This window comes from Nerophis ophidion, linkage group LG19 (assembly GCF_033978795.1).
Source record: "Nerophis ophidion isolate RoL-2023_Sa linkage group LG19, RoL_Noph_v1.0, whole genome shotgun sequence".
In the NCBI taxonomy this organism is placed as follows: Eukaryota; Metazoa; Chordata; class Actinopteri; order Syngnathiformes; family Syngnathidae; genus Nerophis; species Nerophis ophidion.
This window is the reverse complement of record NC_084629.1, coordinates 47,219,067-47,242,012: the sequence shown is the minus strand read 5'-3', so window position 1 is coordinate 47,242,012 and position 22,946 is coordinate 47,219,067. Positions and strand designations below refer to the sequence as shown.

The 22,946-nt window shown below is 38.7% G+C and overlaps 1 protein-coding gene across 7 annotated transcripts in view; it reads right to left on the bottom strand.

Moving 5' to 3' along the window:
• Positions 1 to 22,946, bottom strand: part of LOC133538488 (disintegrin and metalloproteinase domain-containing protein 23) — a 125,524-nt gene that overhangs the window by 54,651 nt on the left and 47,927 nt on the right. For all 7 annotated transcript variants that reach the window (XM_061880154.1, XM_061880156.1, XM_061880151.1 and 4 more), the window contains 4 exons: positions 16,544 to 16,607; positions 13,673 to 13,755; positions 13,510 to 13,573; positions 2,281 to 2,353 (listed from right to left, as the gene is read on the bottom strand). In XM_061880154.1, coding sequence (XP_061736138.1) covers positions 2,281 to 2,353; positions 13,510 to 13,573; positions 13,673 to 13,755; positions 16,544 to 16,607 — 284 coding nt within the window. The remainder of the gene's footprint in view (positions 1 to 2,280; positions 2,354 to 13,509; positions 13,574 to 13,672; positions 13,756 to 16,543; positions 16,608 to 22,946) is intronic.

Here is a 22,946-nt window from a genome sequence, read left to right as displayed (position 1 = left end):
TCAATACAGCGTTACCTCAACTTAACCCTTGTGTGGTGTTCAGGTCTGTGGGACCCGTTTTCATTTTTTATTAAAAGAAAAATGATACAATTAATTATTTTTTCAAACTGAGACTCACTGATGTTGGCTCATTTTCAGTGAGGAACATAAATCAGAATACATATTCTATGACCACACACCATACACCTGCCCTGCACATTTCTATTACATATAAGTTGGGGCTAATACAAACCCTGTTTCCATATGAGTTGGGAAATCGTGTTAGATGTAAATATAAACAGAATACAATGATTTGCAAATCCTTTTCAAGCCATATTCAGTTGAATATGCTACAAAGACAACATATTTGATGTTCAAACTGATAAACTTTTTTTTTTGCAAATAATCATTAACTTTAGAATTTGATGCCAGCAACACGTGACAAAAAAGATGGGAAAGTTGGCAATAAATACTGATAAAGTTGAGGAATGCTCATCAAACACTTATTTGGAACATCCCACAGGTGTGCAGGCTAATTGGGAACAGGTGGGTGCCATGATTGGGTATAAAAACAGCTTCCCAAAAAATGCTCAGTCTTTCACAAGAAAGGATGGGGCGAGGTACACCCCTTTGTCCACAACTGCGTGAGCAAATAGTCAAACAGTTTAAGAACAACCTTTCTCAAAGTGACATTGCAAGAAATTTAGGGATTTCAACATCTACGCTCCATAATATCATCAAAATGTTCAGAGAATCTGGAGAAATCACTCCACGTAAGCGGCATGGCCGGAAACCAACATTGAATGACCGTGACCTTCCATCCCTCAGACGGCACTGTATCAAAAACCGACATCAATCTCTAAAGGATATCACCACATGGGCTCAGGAACGCTTAAGAAAACCACTGTCACTAAATACAGTTGGTCGCTACATCTGTAAGTGCAAGTTAAAGCTCTACTATGCAAAGCGAAAGCCATTTATCAACAACATCCAAAAACGCCGCCGGCTTCTCTGGGCCCGAGATCATCTAAGATGGACTGATGCAAAGTGGAAAAGTGTTCTGTGGTCTGACGAGTCCACATTTCAAATTTTTGGGGGAAATATTCAACATTATGTCATCCGGACCAAAGGGGAAGCGAACCATGAATTGATTAACGTGGACCCCGACTTAAACAAGTTGAAAAACTTATTCGGGTGTTACCATTTAGTGGTCAATTGTACGGAATATGTACTGTACTGTGCAATCTACTAATAAAAGTATCAATCAATCAATCAATCAAACCATGTAGACTGTTATTGAGGCAAAGTGTAAAAGCCAGCATGTGTGATGGTATGGGGGTGCATTAGTGCCCAAGGCATGGGTAATTTACAAATCTATGAAAGCACCATTAATGCTGAAAGGTACATACAGGTTTTGGAAGAAAATATGCTGCCATCTAAGCGCCGTCTTTTTCATGGATGCCCCTGCTTATTTCAGCAAGACAATTCCAAGCCACATTCAGCACGTGTTACAACAGCGTGGCTTCGTAAAAAAAGAGTGCGAGTACTTTCCTGGTGTGCCTTCAGTCAAGACCTGTCTCTCATCGACAATGTGTGGCACATTATAAAGCGTAAAATACGACTGAAGCTCTACATAAAACAAGAATGGGAAAGAATTCCACTTTCAAAGCTTCAACAATTAGTTTCCTCAGTTCCCAAACGTTTATTGAGTGTTGTTAAAAGAAAAGGTGATGTAACACAGTGGTGAACATGCCCTTTCCCAACTACATAGGCATGTGTTGCAGCCATGAAATTTTAAGTTAATCGTTATTTGCAAACAAAAATAAAGTTTATGAGTCTGAACATCAAATATGTTGTCTTTGTAGCATATTCAACTGAATATGGGTTGAAAATGATTTGCAAATCATTGTATTCCATTTATATTTACATCCAACACAATTTACCAACTCATATGGAAACGAGGTTTGTATATACTCTGATGATTAACTTATGTGATGACTGTATTATGCTGATAGTACATATTTGTACCATTAATTCATTAACGTGGACCCCAACTATAACAAGTTGAAAAATGTATTCGGGTGTTACCATTTAGTGGTCAACTGTTCGAAAGTTTAAATCAATCAATCAAGGTTCTCAATAGAGTAGAACATCTAGTTTGAACATTACAGTACTGCGACTTGTTCCTTGTGGTGTACATGTGTTATTGTCGTGTTTGTCACTCTGTATTGTGAAAGGGTGTGTCAGGCGAAGAGTCCTAAAAAACATGTTTTAGGTGATGTAAACAAAGTAGATGCATACCCGGCTCTCGTGAGTCATTTTTCCACTGAAGCGATGCACTTCTTCTGAGCTGATGAGGCCTTCCAGCTGCGTACTGAGGGTGAGTCAAACAATTGTTATTTTAACAATAAATCTTGTATAAAAACTTGAATATGAATTTAACCCGACATTGAACTTGTCCAGGCAGTATGAGCTTAATGAGTCTCTCCCGAATGACCGAGCTGATGGTCCCAGAGATCATGCGGATGAAACTCAGTTCTGCCCTTGTATTCGCGACCTTGTCCTTTCGGTCATTACCCAAAGTTCATGACCAAGGGCGAGGGTAGGAACGTAGACTGACCTGTATATCGAGAGCTTCGCCTTCTGGCTCAGCTACTTCTTCACCACAACAGACCGGTGCAGTGACCGCATCACTGCAGACGCCACACCAATCCGTCTGTCAATCTCGCGTTCTATTCTTCCCTCAGTCATGAACAAGACCCGGAGATATTTGAACTCCTCCACTTGAGGCAAAACTTCACTCCCAACCCCGGGGGATGAAGTCCACCCTTTTGAGACTCAATACATACATTTTTCACTTAATTGGCCTGTGGATTAATGGATCGCTATGAGGACGGTTGATAAAACGATGTCGTGACTTGTGAGTAGAGTGCGCTCACTTCAAACTGACACAGCCTGCGCGACTTTGAGAAACTTTTGAGGAGGAAATATTGTTTGTTACAAGCTTTAGTGTGGTGTTGCCCCCTTATTTGTCATTACTCCGAGCCGACTTCAATGTGTAGCAGCGTCAGCTGAACTTAATGTGACAACATGTTATAATTATGTCAGTCAGCTGGAACAAAAAAAAGACAGATAGCAGTATTCTTATTCCAGAATCTTCCCAGTCCTCAATTAGGAACCGGTACCAAAAAATACCGGTTATCAGTATACATCCCTACTTTTCAGAGTAGACATTTTTATCGTGGCAATGAAGCACGGGTGGAGATAACCACATCATTCAATTTTGTCTGGATTCCATGTCGGTTAGCCAGTCTCAAACTCTGTGAATTTAAGTAATTGACACACTTCCAAAGACTTAATTTTCCTCAAACGGCCTTGGGACTGCGTGGTTTGGTTGGTAGAGCGGTCGTGCCAGCAACCTGAGGGTTACAGGTAGGAATGTCCCGATCCAGGTTTTTGCACCTCCGATCCGATACCAATACTGGCCGATACTGGCCTATCCGAGCATGTATTAAAGTTAAAAGTTATTTCGCCTACTTAGTCTTCAGATTCATGTTGAAAAGGGTTTTAGTACTCTTGATAACAACTAGCCAGCTGAATTAGGTGAGTTTGAATAATACACAATGGTTGGTATTTAAGGATAAACCTATACATGACAAACAGAAATGGCATCATTAAACAGTAAAAAAGTGAACAGTATAGAGCGCAAATAATGCTTTAAACATTAAGAAAAAAGCAAAACACAGACAACCTGAGTGGAATACAATGTCTCTAACTCAGCATCAAAACTTGCTCTTGAACAAGTGTAAACTTAAAAAATTAAAAAAACTATCTACACACTCCCTTCAATTGTTTGCCTCAGTCAGGGGGGGCAAACAATAGAAGTCAGAGCATAATGGGGAGATTATTTCTAACAAAGACGAGCACTTCAAGATGCTCAGGTGTCAGCCTGCTCCTGTGTTCATCAATGATGAGTGAGGCTGTGCTAAAAAGCCTCTCACTCTCAAGAGTCATTAAAATGTCTTACAACTTTACCACCATACTTTGTGGCATGTTTTGCACTCCACCTCTTCATCTTTTTCGTTTTGTAGGGTAAAATAATCCCACACAGCTGACATTTTTACCGGTAACTTTCACATGGCCGTCTTAACGGTTAGAACACAGACCTTTGGATGTGTTGAAGGTGTGCTGGAAAATGCGGAACGGAAAATAGGGAGCAGTAGAAAAGTGGAATTTATTATTTAAATCGGTGCGTTAGAAAACACAGACCGTAATAAAAAAAAAAAAAACTGGATGTGGATTGGCATTTTCCCATGCCTTGCCGATACGCATTTTTTGGCAAATATCGGCGGCCGATCCGATCCAAATGTCGGATCGGGACAACCCTAGTTCCAGGTTCAATCCTAGTCACTCTGTTGAGTCCTTGGGCAAGACACCTTACCCACCTGCTCCCAGTGCCACCCACACTGGTTTTAAATGTAACTTAGATATTGGGTTTCACTATGTAAAGCGCTTTGAGTCACTAGATATATTATCCATATAATTCACTTCACTAATTCACAATTCACTTCAAAGTGAAAACAAATTGTGTAAGAAAAGTCGGCACCTACGTGAGAGATCTTTGAGTATGACAAGATGAACAAACATCCAGTGGTTGTCGCCGTATATTGTACAAAAACAGGTGGGCGAGACCATACATTATCAGAAACCCCGCCCTTATGCTGTGGCCTTGTTCTTTTTCTCAGTGCATGTGCGTATTGTAAAGGTGGGTCACAATGATCGAACGCGAGCGCCCTCTAAGCATTTATTTAACCGTGACATACAGCAGATTTAACTTTTCAACTGAGCTAAATTCATACAAATTGTTGCGTAAACTTGGAGGCTAGAACTGTGCCACGTTACTAGACTTCCATTCCGCCACTAGTCATTATTAAAAAATTAACTGTGTGTTTTGCTTTTGTAAATTTGCCACACTTATAGTCATCCCTTGTTTATTGCTGTTAATCATTTTCAGGCCTAACTGCGATTGATGAATTTCCGTGACGTAGGAATCATTCAATATAAATGTAGTATTTTCAAAACTAATCAGATGTCACGCCACAAGCGGATCCCAATGTACATTCATCTGTGCGCTGCACTCCGGCTGCAGCAGGCAGCTGCAATCAATCTGCAATCATTCAGCACTCAACACACCTGTCGCTGATGAGCTCCCTGGGCTTCTTAAGCCGGAGAAAACCTGCGTTCCGGGCCAGAACATAGCGACCTGTTCCCGTACAGTAAACCAACATCTCTAGCTCTATTCTATGCACTCTCTCTCTGTGTTTCTACCCCCCCGTGTTCCTTTGTCTTGTGTTCCTTGTCGCCATCCAGCAGCATTCCTTCGTTTCTTGGTCACGAGCTATGTGTCTCATTGCCCCGTGTTCCCTCTGGTTCCCCTAGCTGCCTCTTTGGTACTTTTGACGCCTCTAAAAAAAAAAAAGTCTGTGCGGCGTCACAACTTTTAACAGGGGCCAAGAAACGCGAGCATATAACTCCAATTCTTGAGAGTCTGCACTGGCTCCCTGTTCATTTTAGAATTGATTTTAAAACATTGTTTTTAAAACTTTACATGGACTGGCACCTCATTATATCTCAGACCTCATACAAATGTACACTCCTGCGCGCGTTCTGAGGTCTGAGAGCCAACTCCAGCTCATGGTGCCAAAGACCAGACTTAAAACCAGGGGTGACAGGTCCTTCTCTGTGGTCGGCCCTAAGCTCTGGATCACTCTGTCCCTCCATGTTAGAACTGCTCCCACAGTGGAGTGTTCTTAAGACCCACTTTTATTCTTTGGCTTTTAACACTACGTGAGTTGTGTTAAAAGTTGTCATTCATGTTTTTTTATTTGGGGCGGTATAGCTCGGTTGGTAGAGTGGCCGTGCCAGCAACCTGAGGGTTGCAGGTTCGATTCCCGCTTCCGCCATCCTAGTCACTGCTGTTGTGTCCTTGGGCAAGACACTTTACCCACCTGCTCCCAGTGCCACCCACACTGGTTTAAATGTAACTTAGATATTGGGTGTCACTATGTAAAGTGCTTTGAGTCACTAGAGAAAAGCGCTATATAAATATAATTCATTCATTCATTCATTCATTTTCTATTTATTGTTTTAAGTGGTTTTACCCTTTAACATTGTTTTTAATCATATTTATTTTATTTTATTTATTTACTTTTTTATATTGTTTTTATTTTTTATTCAGTCATTGGTGGAGCTAAGGATATTTGAATATTGTTTTTAATATTGTTGTGCAGCACTTTGGAAACATTTATGTTGTTTAAATGTGCTATACAAATAAAGTGGATTGGATAGGACTGTCTTTGGACCTTCGAGCCTGCCTTGCCCTCTTGGACTTCCGCACCTCGCTCAACACTCCCGGTAACACTCAACATATAATCACTACACGTAGTCGCACACATACACATTTTGGGTTGGTTTCACACTTCATAATATTGTATATATAATAAATCGAGCTAAAACAACTTCCACGCATTCTGTGCTGTCTTCTTCCCCCGCTGTACCGTAACACCTAACTAATTAACCTGTTGCCAACTTTCTAAATAACTTTTACAATATTATGAAAGCCCTCTAGATCAGGTGTCACCGACCTTTTTGAAATGAAGAGCTACTTCTTGGGTAAAGATTAATGCAAAGGGCTACCAGTTTGATACACACTTAAATAAATTGCCAGAAATAGCCAATTTGCTCAATTTACCTTTAATAAATAAATCTATATATATATATTAAAAAAATGGGTATTTCTGTCTGTCATTCCATCGTACATTTTTTTTCCTTTTACGGAAGGTTTTTTGTAGAGAATAAATTATGAAAAAAAAACACTTAATTGAATGGTTTAAAAGAAAACAGGAAAAAAATGAAAATTAAATTTTGAAACATAGTTTATCTTAAATGGTCCCTAGTGTGTGAATGTGAGTGTGAATGTTGTCTGTCTATCTGTGTTGGCCCTGCGATGAGGTGGCGACTTGTCCAGGGTGTACCCTGCCTTCCGCCCGATTGTAGCTGAGATAGGCGCCAGCGCCCCCCGCGACCCCGAAAGGGAATAAGCGGTAGAAAATGGATGGATGGATGGATGGAGTTTATCTTCAATTTCGACTCTTTGAAATTCAAAATTCAACCGAAAAAAAGAAGAGAAAAACTAGCTAATTAGAATAGTTTTGAAAAAAAACAAAAACTTTATGGAACATCATTAGTAATTTTTCTGATTAAGATTAATTTTAGAATTTTGATGACATCTTTTAAATACGTTAATATCCAATCTGCATTTTGTTGGAATATATAACAAATTGGACCAAGCTATATTTCTAACAAAGACAAATAATTATTTCTTGTAGATTTTCCAGAACAAAAATTTAAAAAGAAATTCAAAAGACTTTGAAATAAGATTTAAATTTGATTTTAAAGATTATCTAGATTTGCCAGAATATTTTTTTTGAATTTTAATCATAAATTTGATGAAAGATTTCACAAATATTCTTTGTCGAAAAAACAGAAGCTAAAATGAAGAATTAAATTAAAATGTATTTATTATTCTTTACAATAAAAAATAAAATAAAAAATACTTGAAATCATGGAAAAAAGAGGAAGGAATTTAAAAGGTAAAAAGATGTATTAGTTAAAAAATCCTAAAATCATTTTTAAGGTTGTATTTTTCCTCTAAAATCGTCTTTCTGAAAGTTATAAAAAGCAAAGTAAAAAAATAAATGAATTTATTTAAACAAGTGAAGACCAAGTCTTTAAAATAGTTTTGGGGATTTTCAAATTCTATTTGAGTTTTGTCTCTCTTAGAATTAAAAATGTCGAGCAGCTCACTGGTAAGTGCTGCTATTTGAGCTATTTTTAGAAAAGGCCAGCGGGCGACTCATTTGGTCCTCACGGGCTACCTGGCACCGCGTTGGTGATCAATAATCTAGATCAACGCAATTTAGTCACCTTTACACTCTTATGATCCAATACAGTAATGCTGCCTGAGGCTGAGCCAATCAGTGGCCACGATGCTAAACAGCGTGCTGTGATTGGGTTTGTCTCCCCAAGTGGCCACGAGTACTGTAATGTTGATATTTTTAGTTTACTTAGCTGTTTTTATGCCTGAAAATGATTAATAAAATGTTTTTGAATAATAAAAACATTTCCGCAATACAATATTTGAAGCCTGCGGTGGCAAAAGATGCTTATTTCAGTAGATATTTATTATGCATCCTCATTCATTATTTAGGTTATGAGAGGTTTGTTGTTTTGATGTATTACTACTATTAAAGTAGTTAACTTATTTTTACATTTGCATGGCCATTAAAATCAAATGGGTTGCATTCCAGTGTAATCAGAAAGAAAAATGTACAGTATGTCTGACACTGATGTGTTTACCTTTAAAGGTGTGTCCAACCTTGTCCTCTTGGCTCCTCTGTTTCCCAAAGGAGGCCTTTTATTCCTTCCTGCTTCCTTTCTTTTTATCACAGGAACCAGGGGTTCAGGGAGAAGACCCCTCCTTACCTTCATTCCTTTACTTCCGTTCTTGAAATGTAACCTTCTCGCTCTCTTCTCTGCCAATTTTGCCGTTAAATCCTAGTCATTGCGTACTCATAAGACGTCAGCAGGGTAAAAAGCCACTGACCCTGGACAGAAAACTGTCAAACATGCACATGATCCATCAATAGGGTATTGTTGAAACTGTGTTTTCATTCCTCCGGCAAAGATGACGCATTTAACTTGTTTTTGCTGTTACTGTAAATAAGCAAGTAGTGCACAAAAGTCTTAGGACACCATTAGATCTATTGTGTCATTTAGCTTTGTTAAAATAGCAAAACAGTAAATCGTAGGACAGACATAGTTTGCAGGATAATGAAACTAGAGAAATATGATGACCTCAAAACTCAGAAGAGTGTTGGCTCATACACCAATAAATATATATATATATATATACATATATATATATATACATATATATATATATATATACATACATATATATATATATATACATATACATATATATATATATATATACATACATATATATATATATATATATATATATATATATATATATATATATACACATATACATATATATATATATATATATATATATATATATATATCTATATATATATATATATATATATATATATAGATATATATATATTTATTAGGGCTGCAAATCTTTGGGTGTCCCACGATTCGATTCAATATCGATTCTTGGGGTCAGGATTCGATAATATATCGATTTTTTCGATTTAATGCGGTTCTCGATTCAAAACCGATATTTTTCCGATTCAAAAGGAATCTGTATTCATTCAATATATAGGATTTCAGCAGGATCTACCCCAGTCTGCTGACATGCAAGCAGAGCAGTAGATTTAAAAAAAAAAAAAAAAAAGCTTTTATAATTGTAATGGACAATTGGATTGCATTGTTATGGTATTGCTGTGTAGTGGTTTGTTGGATTGATTAAAAAATAAATAAATAAAAAAAAAAAAATTAAAAAATTGATTTTTTTAAAAATGAGAATCGATTCTGAATCGCACAACGTATTCGGATCGATCTTTTCCCACCCCCCTAGTATATATATATATATATATATATATATATATATATATATATATATATATATATATATATATATATATATATATATATATATAAACATATATATATATATATAAACATATATATATATATATAAACATATATATATATATACATATATACATATATATTATATATACATATATATATACATACATATATATACATTATATATATATACATATATATATATACATATATATATATATACATTATATATACATATATATATATATACATTATATATATATACATATATATAAATAAATAAATGATAAATGGGTTGTACTTGTATAGCGCTTTTCTACCTTCAAGGTACTCAAAGCGCTTTGACACTACTTCCACATTCACACACACATTCACACACTGATGGAGGGAGCTGCCATGCAAGGCGCCAACCAGCACCCATCAGGAGCAAGGGTGAAGTGTCTTGCTCAGGACACAACGGACGTGACGAGGTTGGTACTAGGTGGGAATTGAACCAGGGACCCTCGGGTTGCGCACGGCCACTCTCCCACTGCGCCACGCCGTCCCTATATATATATATATATATATATATATATATATATATATATATATATATATATATATATATATATATATATTCATATAAATATTATTTTTTTACGATATCTGGATAAAAGGTACGCAAAAAATTGAAAATAACATTTTTGGGAGAAATTGCGCTGGAATGCTAAAAAGCCGACACCAAACTGAAACACTAAGAGGTTAGCATGCTAGCCAGTAAAGTAGTAAAAAATACAACTAATGGTTGCATAATAATAATAATAATAATAATGTGTGAAATGAGTTCAAAAAAAGGTAGCATGGTAATGTTAGCATGCGTCAATTACCAAAATATGTCCCTAAAATGCATACCTGTAAAATTTGCTAAAAATCCATCATGCAGATGTTTGCATGGGTCAAGTAACACAATAAGTCACTCTGAGGTGTATACTTGTAACATGTGCTAAAAAAAATAGCATGCATCGAGTACTAAAATATACGACTCTAAGCCACATATTTAAGATGCCCTATGTTGGCAGCACGGTGCCACAGGGGTTAGTGCGTCTGCCTCACAATACAAAGGTCCTGAGTAGTCCTGAGTTCAATCCCGGGCTCGGGATCTTTCTATGTGGAGTTTGCATTTTCTCCCGGTGACTGCGTGGGTTCCCTCCGGGTACTCCGGCTTCCTCCCACCTCCAAAGACATGCACCTGGGGATAGGTTGATTGGCAACACTAAATGGTCCCTAGTGTGTGAATGTTGTCTGTCTATCTGTGTTGGCCCTGCGATGAGGTGGCGTCTTGTCCAGGGTGTAAACCCGCCTTCTGCCCCGAATGCAACTGAGATAGGCTAGATTCTGTCAATGATTGTGTGGTGACTGTCTGTGCACCAGTCTCCCCACGTTAAACAAAGTCACACACAGGCATCCTCCATAAAGGGATACACCCCTACCAGGAGGATCGTCATACTCATTCGAGTGACCGCCGTGTCTTTAAGCTACATTTAAACCAGTGTGGGTGGCACTGTGAGCAGGTGGGAAGTATGTCTTGCCCGAAAACAAAACAGCAGAGACTGGGATTGCTGGAGCAGGAATTGAACCTGGAATCCTCAAGTTGCTGGCGTGGCCGATCTATCAATCGAGCCACGCCGCATCAGTACTATGATTAACTACATTCCTCCATAAAATACATAAACAACGCTGATACATTTCCATATTACTTAAAAGAAAATGTGCTCTGTTTAATAAAAGTCTACACAAACCTTTAAATGAAGTCAAATAGAAATAAGGCAAAAAGAGAAGTATACCACATTTCTCTTTTCTAAAGAAAATCTGTACTTCAGATACGGGCATCTACAAACCCTGTTTCCATATGAGTTGGGAAATTGTGTTAGATGTAAATATAAACAGAATACAATGATTTGCAAATCTTTTTCAACCCATATTCAGTTGAATATGCTACAAAGACAACATATTTGATGTTCAAACTGATAAATATATATATATTTTTTGCAAATAATCATTAACTATAGAATTTGATGCCAGCAAAACGTGACAAAGAAGTTGGGAAAGGTGGCAATAAATACTGATAAAGTTGAGGAATGCTCATCAAACACTTATTTGGAACATTCCACAGGTGTGCAGGCTAATTGGGAACAGGTGGGTGCCATGATTGGGTATAAAAACAGCTTCCCAAAAAATGCTCAGTCTTTCACAAGAAAGGATGGGGCGAGGTACACCCCTTTGTCCACAACTGCGTGAGCAAATAGTCAAACAGTTTAAGAACAACCTTTCTCAAAGTGTAATTGCAAGAAATTTAGGGATTTCTGCCCCGCCTGCAGTCCAGACCTGTCTCCCATGGAAAATGTGTGGCGCATTATGAAGCGTAAAATAGGACAGCGGAGACCCCGGACTGTTGAAGGACTGAAGCTCTACATAAAACAAGATTGGGAAAGAATTCCACTTTCAAAGCTTCAGCAATTAGTTTCCTCAGTTCCCAAACGTTTATTGAGTGTTGTTAAAAGAAAAGGTGATGTAACACAGTGGTGAACATGCCCTTTCCCAACTACTTTGGCACGTGTTGCAGCCATGAAATTCCAAGTTAATTATTATTTGCAAAAAAAAATAAAGTTTATGAGTTTGAACATCAAATATGTTGTCTTTGTAGCATATTCAACTGAATATGGGTTGAAAAGGATTTGCAAATCATTTTATTCCGTTTATATTTACATCTAACACAATTTCCCAACACATATGAAAACGGTGTTTGTAACTGAATATTTTTATTATTAGTTTTTTAATGGATTTTCAATTATTTTGACCTCGATTAAGAATCGTTACAAATAAGCATTTGCGAATTCATTCGAAAGTCAACATTTTGTTTGACACCCCGAATATTTAAGTCAGGGGTGTCCAAAGTGCGGCCTGGGGGCCATTTGTGGCCCGCGGGTAATTTTTCAACGGCCATAAACCCATTCTAAAAATACGATTAAAAAAATAAAAAACAGAAAAAGTGGTATAAAAGAATAAACAGGTGAAACGTGACAAGAAAATGTTGCAATGTTTACTCTAATAACACAAAGCTGCCATGCAGGCTGTTATTTTCTTTAAAAAAATAATAATTAATCAAAATAAATGTCACATTAAATATTCCACTTTGAGATATTTCTTGGGGAAAATGTTGCATATTTTGTGTTTGCCATATAAAAAACCAAGTTGTTTTTTTTTTATAAAGAAGGGCCTAATAAGAACAAACAAAAAACATTAACAACAATAAAAGTTATAATTGACAGATGGATCTGAAGTTGATCTCAAGGCAATTGTGTTTAAAGTAAACAGTAAAAAAAAAAGTTTTTTATTTTTAATGAGTAGGAACCTTTGGATCCCCAATCATTTTAGTGCATTTTTTTGTGTCATTGCTAAAAAAAATAATAACAAATTGAAATCAATGGTGTTATGTGTTGACATTTTTAAGGCTCAAATTATTCTATAATCTCAAATATTCCACGTTAAAATTCTATTGGGGGAAACTATTGCATATTTTGTGTTTTTTTTCCATAACGAAACAGGGATTTCTTTGACAAAAAGGGAATGCAACTTAAATCTTTAAAAACGTTATATTGACAGATCTAGTGTTGATCTAGAGATTTAAAACTTGTGTAACAATAATACAAAATAATGACACATTTTAAATATTTTTTGACCAAAATCCTTTGGGGTCCCTGGGATCAAGCCTGAGTGGAGGCCTAAATGTATATTTTTACACATATATTGTGTTGGTTTTTGAAATAAAAACTTATCAAAATGGCCCCCACTTGCTATGATTTTTCAGTGTGCGGCCCTCAGTGGAAAAAGTTTGGACACCCCTGATTTAAGTGAATAACTTACCATTGAATGAGTCTGTTGTAGCGGCTCCATTACATACACGTGGGCTCCATCGTCAAACATCCCACTGAAGAAAAGGGAAAGAGGCCGGTCGATATTGAGTCAATATTCGAAAAGGAGCTGAGATGCGATGTTGTGAAGCAAGCACATGACTATGTTCACTTACTGCAGCCCGTTGCAGGTAGATAAGGCCACGCGGGAGCCTTCGTTCCCTCTCACCTGGCCGTGGTAGTAACAGTGTTCCCCGCCCTGAGGGAGAGAGATGCAGCACTAATGGAGCACCGTGCAAAGCCGACGCAGCACTGCTGTCAACAGAACACGCACCCGGGCGTACACGTGCAGTTCATATGTGCATGTTCACTTTTTGCTGAAGAATCACAAGTGTGAATCCTCTGAAGATGTAGCAGCTTGGCTCACAGATGCTGATGTATCTTATTTGCCGTGTATTTCTGCATGAGGTCTCTGCTTGTTAACGGGGATCGTGGATACATTGCAAAGTAGGTCTTGGTGCTATCTGTGACTCAGCTGTCAGACAGGGTGAGTGGAGGACTCTCTCGCTCTCTTTCTCCCTTCACCCATCTCAGCTGCACTGACACTGCAGAGTGCTTTCCTCCTCTCATCACGTGAGCAAGGCTTCAGCAGGAGGCTGCAGGGAGAGCGAAAGCCTGCTGATTCAGCGAGAGTACACCCAGCCTATGCAGCCTGAATCAGCAGCACAGCAAACGGCCCTTATTCCGTAACCTGTTTCCCGTCCTCTCTTGTCTTGTGTAAACACAGGACGTTTATATAGGTAGCATATAGGAGTATGCACCATCCGGCCACTTGCACAATCTAATGAACTCCAATACAAGAGCTGTCACAAAACCGCTCTCATAATAATCAACTTTGATAGGGACAACAGTAACTATATACAGTGGGGCAAAAAAGTAGTTAGTCAGCCAGCGATTGTGCAAGTTCTCCCACTTCAAATGATGACAGAGGTCTGTCATTTTCATCATAGGTACACTTCAACTGTGAGAGACAGAATGTGAAGAAAAAAAAGCCAGGAATTCACATTGTAGGAATTTTAAAGAATTTATTTGTAAATTATGGTGGAAAATAAGTATTTGGTCAACCATTCAAAGCTCTCACTGATGGAAGGAGGTTTTGGCTCAAAGTTTCACGATACATGGCCCCATTCATTCTTTCCTTAACACGGATCAATCGTCCTGTCCCCTTAGCAGAAAAACAGCCCCAAAGCATGATGTTTCCACCCCCATGCTTCACAGTAGGTGTGGTGTTCTTGGGATGCAACTCAGTATTCTTCTTCCTCCAAACACGACGAGTTTAGTTTATACCAAAAAGTTCTATTTTGGTTTCATCTGACCACATGACATTCTCCCAATCCTCTGCTGTATCATCCATGTATCCATTTTGGTATAAACTCAACTCGTCGTGTTTGGAGGAAGAAGAATACTGAGTTGCATGCCAAGAACACCACACCTACTGTGAAGCATGGGGGTGGAAACATCATGCTTTGGGGCTGTTTTTCTGCTAAGGGGACAGGACGATTGATCCGTGTTAAGGAAAGAATGAATGGGGCCATGTATCCTGAGATTTGGAGCCAAAACCTCCTTCCATCAGTGAGAGCTTTGAATGGTGGACCAAATACTTATTTTCCACCATCATTTACAAATAAATTCTTTAAAATTCCTACAATGTGAATTCCTGGATTTTTTTGTTGACATTCTGTGTCTCACAGTTGAAGTGTACCTATGATGAAAATGACAGACCTCTGTCATCATTTGAAGTGGGAGAACTTGCACAATCGCTGGCTGACTAAATACTTTTTTGCCCCACTGTATGTATGATAAAGGTAGTTAATATGTAACCTATCATATGTGCGGCAGAACATGTTGCCTGTTTTGTGTTGAACCCATCGCTAGTTTGTGGTGCTGTACAACTGCACAGCATCATGAGCAGATGAGTTGGTTTTTCAGCAACATGAGAGGGATACAAACTATGATGCAGTGTTAACTACAACAACAATAACCAACACATTGGTCAATTACCGTATTTCTTTGAATTGCCGCCTGTGCGCTAATTAATTTAAAACCTCTTCTCACTCCGGCGCTTACCAAAGGCATGCGGTAAATTTAGGCCTGTGCTTATAAATTTGAGTGTGATGTAAGGATACCATCATGAAAATCACATTTAATAAAAAAAACGTTATTCTGGTCTTACCTTTACTTATAAATGAAGTCCATGCACAGCTCCTTCTGATCAAAAGCATCGATAACTTTTTTATAGAAGTCTTCCTTATCTTTCTTCAGTTTTAAAAGTCTCTGTCTCGATGGAGATCTTCCTTTATTACCTCCTGCTTCCATTGAAAGTCCAGCTGAGAAAACTTTTTTATTTTAGATATGTAATCCTCCATGTTAAAAGTGCAAGCGAGAGGAAAAAATAAACGATCCTGCAGCCGAGTAGTCGCAAGAAGGATCACTAGCGCCCTCTACCACCAGGAGGCGGGAGTCATTTAGTGACTCATATTTGACACACGCAGCTACGGTATATTGATAAAACATAGCTGCTTACTGTTCTTTTTAGCATATTCAATAGCTTGGACCTTAAATCCTACTGAATAGCTCTTAATCTTCTTCCCTTTATGGGATTTCAAATGATTGAAATCAGCCTCCTCCATTTTGAAAATGATGACAGGTGAAGTGTCACTCGTGACGTGACGAGTTTGACCCGGCGGAAATTCTAGACATGCGCTAATAAAAATAATATTTGGCAAAACGAGTTTGACCCGGCGTTAATCATGATCCGGCGGTAATGATAAGCATGCACTAATTATTTTGCGAAACGAGTTTGACCCGGCAGTAATTCTAGTCAGGCGCATACTATATACTCGGCGGCAATTCAAGGAAATACGGTAGCACACTCTTGGAGAGTATATCTCCATCCATCTCCACACATCTAGTCATCCATCCATCCATCCACCATCCTTCAATCCATCCAAGACAATATCCATGTGGTTTGTAAACATTTCCATTACCTTTGAGATGACAGGTTTACCCCCCTCGTAGTGGATCTCGACATAATCTGAAGACAGCAGGTCACTGAGGAAAGATGGAGAAATTGGCTTCAGTTAGTGAAGAAAGAAGCAATAGTGCACATTAGAGATGTCCGATAACATCGGCCGATAAATGCTTTAAAATCAAATATCGGAAAGTAAAATTAAGGACTTTATAAAACGTCGCTGTACGGGGTGGTACACGGACGTAGGGAGAAGTACAGAACGCCAATAAACCTTAAAGGCACTGTCTTTGAGTGCTGGCTCAGTCACATAATATGTACGGCTTTTCACACACTAGTGAATACAAGTCATACTTGGTCAACAGCCATACAGGTCACACTAAGCGTGGCCGTATAACCAACTTTAACACTGTTATAAATACGCGCCACACTGTGAACCCACACCAAACAAAAATGCCAAACACGTTTTGTGAGAACATCCACACCGTAATGCAACATAAACACAACAGAAGAAATACCCAGAACCCCTTGCAGCACTAACTCACCCGGGACGCTACAATATACACCCCCGCTGCCCCCCTCTTCAATAATATGCAATTATACGGTATGCTTATTTGCAAAACGCCCACAATACTCGGAGAAGATTCAAATGTGCAATGTGATTTATCAACACTCATCAACGTTTTGCCAGCACTATTTTGCGTTTTATTTCGCAAGACTTAAAAAATAAGTGCAAACTGACAAAGATACCCGCAGTACTGTAAGCTCAGAGCTCGCGCTGTGCTGGAAAAATAGACGATGGACAGAATATCCTCTGCCATGCGTGCGTGTGTGTCGACATATTTGCTTGGTCTGTCAGAAATTTAAAAAATATTGAACATATCGTCTATTCAGCAACATTCTTTTATAATAATGGGGGATTTTAGGGGCTGATTAAAACAGAATCAATTGATGTGTTTTGATGTCTGTTGGCCTTTTTTTTAATGGCGTTTGTTTTTTTATTTAGTATATAGATTAATAACATATATGAAAAAAACGGGCTTTACGGTGGCAGAGGGGTTAGTGTGTCTGCCTCACAATACGAAGGTCCTGAGTAGTCAGGGTTCAATCCCAGGCTCGGGATCTGTCTGTGTGGAGTTTGCATGTTCTCCCCGTGAATGCGTGGGTTCCCTGCGGGTACTCCGGCTTCCTCCCACCTCCAAAGACATGCACCTGGGGATAGGCCCCTCCCACCTCCAAAGACATGCACCTGGGGATAGGTTGATTGGCAACACTAAATGGTCCCTAGTGTGTGAATGTTGTCTGTCTATCTGTGTTGGCCCTGCGATCAGGTGGCGACTTGTCCAGGGTGTGCCCCGCCTTCCGCCCGATTGTAGCTGAGAGAGGCACCAGCGCCCCCCCGCGACCCCAAGGGAATAAGCAGTAGGAAATGGATGGATGGATGAAAAAAATGTCCCTGAAGTTCAGTAAGTGCAGCCTCTCCCCCATTAGCGCATCTGCAGTGCACAAAAAAAGTGGGTTTCATTGTGGATGCACCGGACTGCTTCTAAAATTCCCCCAAAAAGTGGTACACATCTGCAGCAGGTAAGAGCATGATAACTTGAATGTGCAGTAAATGATCCAGTCTCCATAGTGAAAACTGCATAGTACCGTATTTTTCGGAGTATAAGACGCATCTGCCGAAAATGCATAATAAAGAAGAAAAAAAACATATATAAATCGCACTGGAGTATAAGTCGCATTTTTTGGGGGAATAGTCAAACAGTTTAAGAACAACCTTTCTCAAAGTGCAATTGCAAGAAATTTAGGGATTTCAACATCTACGCTCCATAATATCATCAAAAGGTTCAGAGAATCTGGAGAAATCACTCCACGTAAGCGGCATGGCCGGAAACCAACATTAAATGACCGTGACCTTCCATCCCTCAGACGGCACTGTATCAAAAACCGACATCAATCTCTGAAGGATATCACCACATGGGCTCAGGAACACTTCAGAAAACCACTGTCACTAAATACAGTTTGTCGCTACATCTGTAAGTGCAAGTTAAAGCTCTACTATGCAAAGAGAACGCCATTTATCAACAACATCCAGAAACGCCGCCAGATTCGCTGGGCCCGAGATCATCTAAGATGGACTGATGCAAAGTGGAAAAGTCTTCTGTGGTCTGACTAGTCCACATTTCAATTTTTTGGGGGAAACTGTGGACGTTGTGTCCTCCGGATCAAAGAGGAAAAGAACCATCCGGATTGTTCTAGGAGCAAAGATGAAAAGCCAGCATGTGTGATGGTATGGGGGTGTATTAGTGCCCAAGGCATGGGTAACTTACACATCTGTGAAGGCACCATTAATGCTGAAAGGTACATACATGTTTTGGAACAACATATGTTGCCAACCAAGCAACATTATCATGGACGCCCCTGCTTATTTCAGCAAGAAAATGCCAAGCTACGTGTTACAACACTGTGGCTTGGTAGTAAAAGAGTGCGGGTACTTTCCTGGCCCGCCTGCAGTCCAGACCTGTCTCCCATGGAAAATGTGTGGCGCATTATGAAGCGTAAAATACAACAGCGGAGACCCCGGACTGTTGAACGACTGAAGCTCTACATAAAACAAGAATGGGAAAGAATTCCACCTGAAAAGCTTCCAAAATGTGTCTCCTCAGTTCCCAAAGTTTTGAGAGTTGTTAAAAGAAAAGAGATGTAACACAGTGGTGAACATGCCCTTTCCTAACTACTTTGGCAAGTGTTGCAGCCATGAAATTCTAAGTTAATTACTATTTGCAAAAAAAACAACAAAGTTTATGAGGTTGAACATCATATATCTTGTCTTTGTAGTGCATTCAATTGAACATGGGTTGAAAATGATTTGCAAATCATTGTATTCTGTTTATATTTACATCTAACACAATTTCCCAACTCATATGGAAACGGGGTTTGTACTTCATTTAAGAATATTTTTCAACACACTGAGAAAAGAGGTATCATACTTGTTTTTTCTACTAAGAAAAGTTCACTTGTTATTAGTGAGAATATACTTATGTTAAGGTATTTTGTGGTTCATTGAGGTTAGCTAATTTTGCGTGTATTGGAAAGTCTTGACAAGCCAAATTGTGTTGTTCTATTGGCAGATAATGTTGCTTAGTTCAAGTAAAATATCCATCATTTTTGTATTTTTTTCCCTGTTTTCGAACACTGACTTTTTGCAGTGTGTATAGTTGTCTGTGTCAGCGCCAAACATCCTCATGTACTTTGTCTGCCATAGTGACACTTTTTCCCTCTTCAGTAGCCTCACTAGAAAGATATCCCCCTCTCCCTGGGAATGAGGCGGCTTTCGGGCAGATTCTGTCCGTGACCCACACACCAGCGGCGTGACATTTGTGAGCGATGCTCAGGAGCATGCAAGCAGGAAGTGCATTATTACGAGAGGATGCTCAAGGCGTGAGAGCGGCTCCTAAGTGAGGTGCTATTTTTAGCCTGACACACCAAGCAGAAAGAGTGGAGAGTGGGGCCACGCCAAGGAGTAATGGTGTCTGTGCATGGGTTGGTGGGCAGCATTGAAGTGTACGGAGGATTGGCCGCTGGAATGTGAGCACCTTGAAGTGTGCAGTTGTTGAAATAAGGCATGTGTGAGGATGTCCTGTCCTGGGGCGTGCACATGTGTGCCACAATGCATCAGAAGAGAAGAACGGTCTAACGCAGCAGGAGGTTCTAATGTCTGGAACTACATCAAATAAAACTCCCGTAGTGACACATAGCACTTTTAGGCCTGTTGATTTTGATCATACCTCCAACACATGCAAATAATCTGCTTTGAAGATGGATAAAATGTCATTGCTACTTTAAACAACATGACCCATTCTTCATCTGAAAACACAACACACTGTGCATACCGTATTTCCTTGAATTGCCGCCGGGTATATAGTATGCGCCTGACTAGAATTACTGCCGGGTCAAACCCGTTTCGCAATATATTATTTTTATCAGCGCATGTCTAGAATTTCCGTCGGGTCAAACTCGTCACGTCACGAGTGACACTTCACCTGTCATCATTTTCGAAATGAAGGAGGCTGAGTTCAATCTTTTGAAATCGCATAAAGGGAAGAAGATTAAGAGCTATTCAGTAGGATTTAAGGTCCAAGCTATTGAATATGCTAAAAAGAACAGTAAGCAGCTATGTTTTATTAAAATACCAAAGCTGCGTGTGTCAAATATGAGTCATTAAATGACTCCCGCCTCCTGGTGGTAGAGGGCGCTAGTGATCCTTCCTGCGACTACTCGGCTGCAAAAGAAATGACAACAAGCAGCAAGTTTATTTTTTCCTCTCGCTTGCAGTTTTAACATGGAGGATTACATATCTAAACAAAACAGTTTTCTAAACTGGACTTTCAATCAAAGCAGGAGGTAATAAAGGAAGATCTCCATCGAGACCGAGAGACTTTTAAAACTGAAGAAAGATAAGGAAGACTTCTATAAACAAGTTATCGATGCTCTTGATCGGAAGGAGCGGCGCATGGACTTCATTTATAAGTAAAGGTAAGACCATAATAATGTTTTTTTTATTAAATGTGCTTTTCATGATGGTATCCTTACATCACACTCAAATTTTAAGCGTAGGCCTAAATTTACCGCATGCCTTTGGTAAGTGCCGGAGTGAGAAGAGGTTTTAAAATAATTACGCATGCTTGCCTTTACCGCATGCCTTTGGTAAACGCCGGCGTGAGAAGAGGTTTTAAATTAATTAGCGCCCCGGCGGCAATTCAAGGAATTACGGTATACACCAACACTCCATTGCCAAAACACCTGCATAATCTATTGAAATTCAGACACTGTAGATCCCGGGTGTCCAAAGGATGTGGTACATTTGATATACAAAATTTTGTTAAAAAGGCTAAAACCAATCTAATATACTAAAACAGTATACATGGTATATTTAAAGAAAAAAAGCCTGTAAATAAGCTTTGTGTTAACATCAACATAGGCCTGAGCGATATGGCCTTTTATTAATATCTCAATATTTTTAGGCCATGTCACTATACACCATATATATCTCCATATTTTGCCTTAGCCTTGAATGAACACTTGATGCATATAATGACAGCAGGATGATGATTCTATGTGTCTACATTAAAACATTCTTCTTCATACTGCATTAATATATGCTACTTTTTAACTTTCATGCAGAAAGGGAAATACCAACTAAGTCAATTGACCAAAAGTGTATTTATTAAACAGTTATTAAGCAGTGGCACAAACATTCATGTCATTTCCAAAACAGAAAGTGCAAGATTGCCAGAGACATTTTAAAATAAGCTATTAGTGCACTATTGTGCATGATGTCACTAAGATGACATATCAAAACACTAAATTAAAGTGCACTTTTTGTACAGAACGCCACTACAATAGTTTAAAACAAATAAAGTGCACTTTTGTGCATGATGTCACAGAAGATATTTCAATAACTGTCAAATAAAAATGAGCTGTTTAATATAAAATCAGATGGTTTATTTCCTTTGCTATGTGGTAGGTTCCTGTGGACGTTATCTCCTTCTGTTGTTGACTATTTTTTTTCATACAATGTTTATCTGGAAATGGTTGCTTCAGTATTTTTGTGGGTGTGGCACTGACCGGAAATGTTGACATGCGGAGCTTCAAGCGGGTGACTTTTCAAATGATGCTACAAATTAGCAGTAGGTGATACTTTTTGTAGCAACGCTTTTGCCGCAGACTTGTTCGACATCTCCTCGCTTGAAGCCAAACCACCCCCAGACAATGGATCCTGTGCTGTAGGGGTGTGGGAAATAATTGATTCGAATTTGAATCGTGATTCTCACGTTGTGCGATTCAGAATCGATTCTGATTTTAAAAAAAGAAACATTTTTTTTTTATATCAATCCAACAAAACAATACACAGCAATACCATAACAATGCAATCCAATTCCAAAACCAAACCTGAGCCAGCAACACTCAGAAGTGCAATAAACAGAGCAATTGAGAGGAGACACAAACACCACACAGAACAAACCAAAAGTAGTGAAACAAAAATGAATATTATCAACAACAGTATCAATATCAGTTATAATTTCAGCATAGCAGTGATTAAAAATCCCTCATTGACATTATCATTAGACATTTATAAAAATAAAAAAAGAACAATAGTGTCACAGTGGCTTACACTTGCATCACATCTCATAAGCTGGACAACACACTGTGTCCAATGTTTTCACAAAGATAAAATAAGTCATATTTTTGGTTCGTTTAATAGTTAAAACAAATTTACATTATTGCAATCAGTTGATAAAACATTGTCCTTTACAATTATAAAAGCTTTTTACAAAAATCTACTACTCTGCTTGGATGTCAGCAGACTGGTAGATCCTGCTGAAATCTATGTATTGAATGAATAGACAATCCTTTTAAAT